This window comes from Cryptotermes secundus, unplaced genomic scaffold, assembly GCF_002891405.2.
Source record: "Cryptotermes secundus unplaced genomic scaffold, Csec_1.0 scaffold693, whole genome shotgun sequence".
NCBI lineage: Eukaryota > Metazoa > Arthropoda > Insecta > Blattodea > Kalotermitidae > Cryptotermes > Cryptotermes secundus.
The window spans coordinates 1,060,000-1,065,223 of NW_019722434.1; the positions used below are offsets into that span (position 1 = coordinate 1,060,000).

Below are 5,224 nucleotides of genomic sequence, written 5' to 3' on the forward strand. Positions count from 1 at the left end.
TATGTAACGATGACTTAGCGCAGCTAAACTCGTGGCTTATTATACTCTGTTCTACTGACAACAGGCCAGCGAAAAATCTAACAATCTACAGCAAAACCATCAATTATTATGGGCGTTATAACATAGGTGTGCAGCTGGACGAAACATAGACGTCGAACCCCCTGCAGACGATTTAAATACCTGACGAAACATACACGTCAAACCACGCTGAACGGTTATGCCTCTGTAATTGCCCCATGCCAGTCATCTTAGCACCATGTAACATACAAGACATAAGATACTGTCCTTGTTAAGTAAGTTAAGTAAGAAAATCCACAAGCAAAGAGACAGAACAGGTGCAAGCAGACTAGCCTTCTACCCTGAAGATGGAGGCGATACGTTCCTCCAAAACGTCGGTTACCACCACATCTACACAGTGCCACATCCCAGAAGACTGCTTTCTTCATTATTATTATTATTATTNGCGAGGCTGGCAGTGGTACCCTATACTTCCCCATCTACCGGAGGCATTGGAAACTACTTGGGCGGGAAACTTTACCTGATTTTGCTCAGAGGTCTCATAGAGACATGAGAATCTTTTACGTGCCGTAAATCTACGACATGGGACCTACGGTTTAAAGTCCCTCGTGGAGGACTTGTTCCCTGAATTTTTCCGCCCTTAAAAATTCCACGACCTCTGCTGGGTTTGAACCCCCGTACCTTGAGTCATGAGGTGGGAACATTACCCCTAGACTACGGAGGCCACTGCTTTCTTCATAGTCACTGCCGTGAAAATATCAAATCTTACATCTTGACTACAGTTTCCTATGGGCAGCAGGAAACCTGGAATCCAGAGCTTCGTCATATTTTGTTTCTGATCACAGCAGTACAGTGCAGTACAGTACAGTGCAGTGCTACAATCCACTGGTCATGTCATTTTCCTTGCTAGTCCATATGAATTGGTGGGGGGGTGATCATCCACATTATGTGATAACCTGGACTAATGCCTGAATAGAGAGAGAGAATTTAGAACACCAGTAATATAAGTAATGCTGATGAAAATAAAGGACAAATATCACTGTAGCAATATCTTGTCTCCAGCTGCCCTCAGCACAGTCTGAAAATCCTTTGGTCCAGTCCCTCCTGATTCTAAATTCCATCTGTCTTTTAAAGTGTGTACTCAACTGTGAACAGAATTCTTCATTTTTCAATCTGGATTAATGAGGGTTTACTGTATTTCTAGAAAGTGATCTGGCCATTATTACAGTCATTAATTCAATATTGACCGTGTTGCAGGCATTCTGGCGGGCCACGACAACCGGGTAAGCTGTCTGGGTGTGACAGAGGATGGCATGGCAGTAGCAACTGGTTCATGGGACAGCTTCCTACGAATCTGGAACTAAAGGAACCACAAGATACCCAGGCATATGAATTCTGCAAGGAGATTGGAGCCAAGAGCCAAGCAAACATGAATATCAACATTTAACATAGAATTTTATGAGAATTTTTTGATGACACTTGGAGAGAAAGAGAGAGAGAGATGTGTGGATTGAGGAAGCCCTGTTTTTGTGTAGAAGCGGGTAGTAGCCATTTCGTTTTGAATCAGCTGGTTTTGCATTGGCATGCAGCATCGTGCACTCCCTGTTGGATGGTGCCATTTGGTTGGTTGCCATGCTGCCATTTCTGCAGGGTTCTGAAGTCAATTTGACATCTTTTCAACAAAACCTTTTTAAGAGAACAAATTTGTGAACAAAATTGTTTCAATACAACTTTCTGGGTGTTTGATGGTTGTGAAAAGTTACAGATATCTGAGGATTTAAATTCTGGTTGTCATAACAGAGTGATATGGGTTGGTTCCAGTTATTGCGAATAGTTCTCATTCTTACATACTGATATCCGGGGTGACCATTTGTTTGACTGCTCCTGCTGTTGCTTGTAGTTACTTGTTTTGTTGCATTGGAATTTTTATGTGTCAATTTTGGTTGATTCTGGGCTGAGCTAATCACTCATTCCTGTCGCATTCTGCAAGTGGTATAGACTTGCTACTGTGGGCCGCTGTAGAATGGTATTTTGAGGGCAAGAGAATGCTGAACCAGGCAGAAATGTTCAATGCCACTTGCAACATTGACCAGAACTGTAAAACTCCAGCTTTAAAACTGAATAGTTAATAATGTGCAATTTTTTGAACCAGAAAGGCATTTCATTGTGTTTCTATATTATGCTTCTATTCCATAATTTTGATCATCCTCAGTGCATTGTTTGCAACATTGACAGAGCAAGGGAGTGATGCGCACCACCCTCTCTGCTGTCTGCATGGTGGGCAGCATGAGAGAGTCAACATGATTTAATCTAGTCACAAGTACCGACACGAGCCAATGTTGCCGAAAATGTTCTGCTCCCTTTGCCCACCCCCCACCCCCCACCTCACGGGCCAGGAGGCACATATTGTTGGTTCCATCTCGGAAAGCCGCTCTGGGTCATGGGAATGTTGGAATTTGTATTGTCAAAAAAAGGGACCACATGGGTACGATGAGACTAGATCATGAAGTTAGAAAAGGCTTGAATGATTTATTATTATTATGATTATTAAGTAAGAAATTTCATTATGCACATTGTGCCACAGTTTTCAAATCATTAAACATACTTTTGAAAAAAATAAAAATTACTGCCATATGTTTTGACTTTCATATTACAATATATAACTATGTATCTGCACGGTATATACCACGAAAGTGGAATTGTGGGAAATGTAGGTTTCGTTAGAAAAGTTAGCATCATTTGCTTTTTGTATGTAGTCGTGTGACATGAGCTGAGAACAACAACTCCCACCCGAAGCATCCCGCCGCCCGTCACATGCGGTACTTCCGTAAGCTTCGAGTTGATTCTATAAGAAATAAACTAAAACTGGGTGTTGTGCTAGATTTTAAAATTTTCTTCAACATTTTCCACTTTGGGTTCAGTATACAATTGGGGGTGTGTAATTGTGGTAGATGTGTGCATAGATGCGGCGGCCACATTGCCAACCGCGAATCTTATCCAGAGTTCACATTGGTTAAGGTTAACTTTTCTTTCTGAACATGAAACGCTTATAATATGGTTGGACAAAAAATGAAACTATAAAGTGCAAATTACCTTGCTAGTTGTACGGATTTTTTCAAAGCATAATATCAAACACTTGCTTCTGAGGAAATGTTAAAGCCACGACCTCATATCCCTGCTTTAAATGAAAGCATTTTTCAATATAATTACAAGAACTTTGTAAAAAAAAATTAAACCTCACCTTTCCTGTTTACTTTTTCTGGGGGGGGGGNGGGAGAAAACAGAAGAAGATTTGGAGTATCAGCCTTCATAATCAGCTTTTGAATGTATGAATTTAAGGGCTGTAAGCAACCCATCCCCCTTACCAGTTTTAATACAGCGAGGTTACTCTGTAGTCCCCCTCCAGTAGACTTAGAGTAGGGGTGTGTGTGCGTGTTGTCTACATACACAGTATTTTCTAAATGTTTGTAAAAGAAGAATATAAGTCCGTGTGTATGTCTGAGAGGAAGCTGCGTATCTTATTTTGGAGAAGAGAGTGGTGCAAGTTTATCAGTTCACCCACATGCTCGGAAAATCTCTAGCAAGAAATGACATTTTTATTTTCAGTGTGTTGCTTGAGATTACTGGCAGCTTGGCTGCATGTGGCTGATCTCTTTGATAGGCCTAGCCAAGTACAGCCAGATTCTCTACAGTCTAATCAAAGAAGAGAGAAATCACCAGCGACCTCTGTTGAATATGTGAGTTGCATTCACAGAAAATCACTAGCTTGTTTGTGTGAATGGAATTTAAAAGAGAAATATCAATATTATGAGCAAAGCCAAGCGATCACATCCTATGAAGCATTTTTTTATATTGATATATTCTTTGTGAAACAAGTATGGATTACTTATCTATCAATCAATCAATCATCCTGCATATGAAGAAGGGTCTTATTATACAACTGCAGAAGCCAAGCTGCAGAGCTGTCTTGTGTGAATATGCGTGCGTACGTATCTTAGAAGTGTGACTGGGGGCTCTGCGGCTTGGTCCAGCCAGTTCGATCTGCTGCTTCCGTCAGGTTTCTGGACGACATCTCTCATACGTTCGCATGTAGACCAGTCAATATGGTTGGAGCATTCCATCGTTCTCCAGTTACAAGGGCTCAGGGCTGTTCTATGTGCATGACGTGTCCACTTGAAGAAGGGTCGACAAGAAACCTGAGGTACGTGTCATCGTATTTCTCCTGTATTCAGCCAAAACACGAAGAAGCTGCTTCTCATATGGGAAGTAGCCTGTTTGAGTGGGTTTGCTTCTAACCAGAGAGACTTGTGCACTTTGATTTTGTTCGTCTCTTCACCAACGTTGACAAAAGTAGAATATCTAGAATTAGCTTCTGCGGCCAGAAACCACAACAGATGTTACTTTTGTTCTCATACCGACAGCTGAATTATGTTTTATACATACACATATATATACATATATATATTTTCTAAAGATCCCATGTGAGGCTGCGCCCCAGAGGCATTATTGTGTGTTATCCCTACCCCGATCTGGGGCCTGTCCCCATGGTATGATACATGAACTTCATTTAGATGTCAACTTGGAATGTAATATTTAATTTCTCTATTAGAAGACACAGGTAGTGACCGCTGTGGAGGGAACTACATGGATACGTGTGTTGTGGGAGGTTTTTGCATATTGTAGTAGTGACTTTTTTTTGTATCGTTTAAAAACAACTGCTGCTGTAGCTTATTGAAGTCGTGTTTTGTGATTTGTCTTGTAAGTAAACTATCTCACTTGTCCAAATAAAGCTCTTTGTCTTTAAAAGATCAACTGCCAATATTTGTATCTCATTCATTTGTTATCGCCGTTCAATTGTATTTCCCGTGTGAAACTGTGATAACCTGTCTGGACAAAAGTGTGCGTCATGTGATGGCACAGCTGAACATTGATCGCTCAGAGATAGGCAGAACCTGTCTGGACTGATTATTACTTGTGGTTCATCCTTTTATACATAAGCATGAGTAGATCACTGGCATTGCTGTCGCATATTAACACACATGAACGTAAGTTGCATAGAATAGCCTCACATTTCAGTGTATTGCGTCTTGATGTGGATATGTCAGTGCAGTATGCTAAACAGAATTGGTTTATGGATGACTGTGCATGTTATTCTTGCCAGTGGCATTAAATATCAGCCTCGTCCCATCTGATGCATGTAGGATGC

At 41.1% G+C, this 5,224-nt stretch overlaps 1 protein-coding gene across 6 annotated transcripts in view; it reads left to right on the forward strand.

The window, feature by feature from the left end:
* LOC111861445 (guanine nucleotide-binding protein G(I)/G(S)/G(T) subunit beta-1) overlaps positions 1–4,830 on the forward strand; it is a 42,228-nt gene extending 37,398 nt beyond the window's left edge. For all 6 annotated transcript variants that reach the window (XM_023846018.2, XM_023846024.2, XM_023846023.2 and 3 more), the window contains exon 9: positions 1,276–4,830. In XM_023846018.2, coding sequence (XP_023701786.1) covers positions 1,276–1,382 — 107 coding nt within the window. In that variant the 3' untranslated portion in view covers positions 1,383–4,830. The remainder of the gene's footprint in view (positions 1–1,275) is intronic.
* The last annotated feature ends 394 nt before the right edge of the window (positions 4,831–5,224 follow it).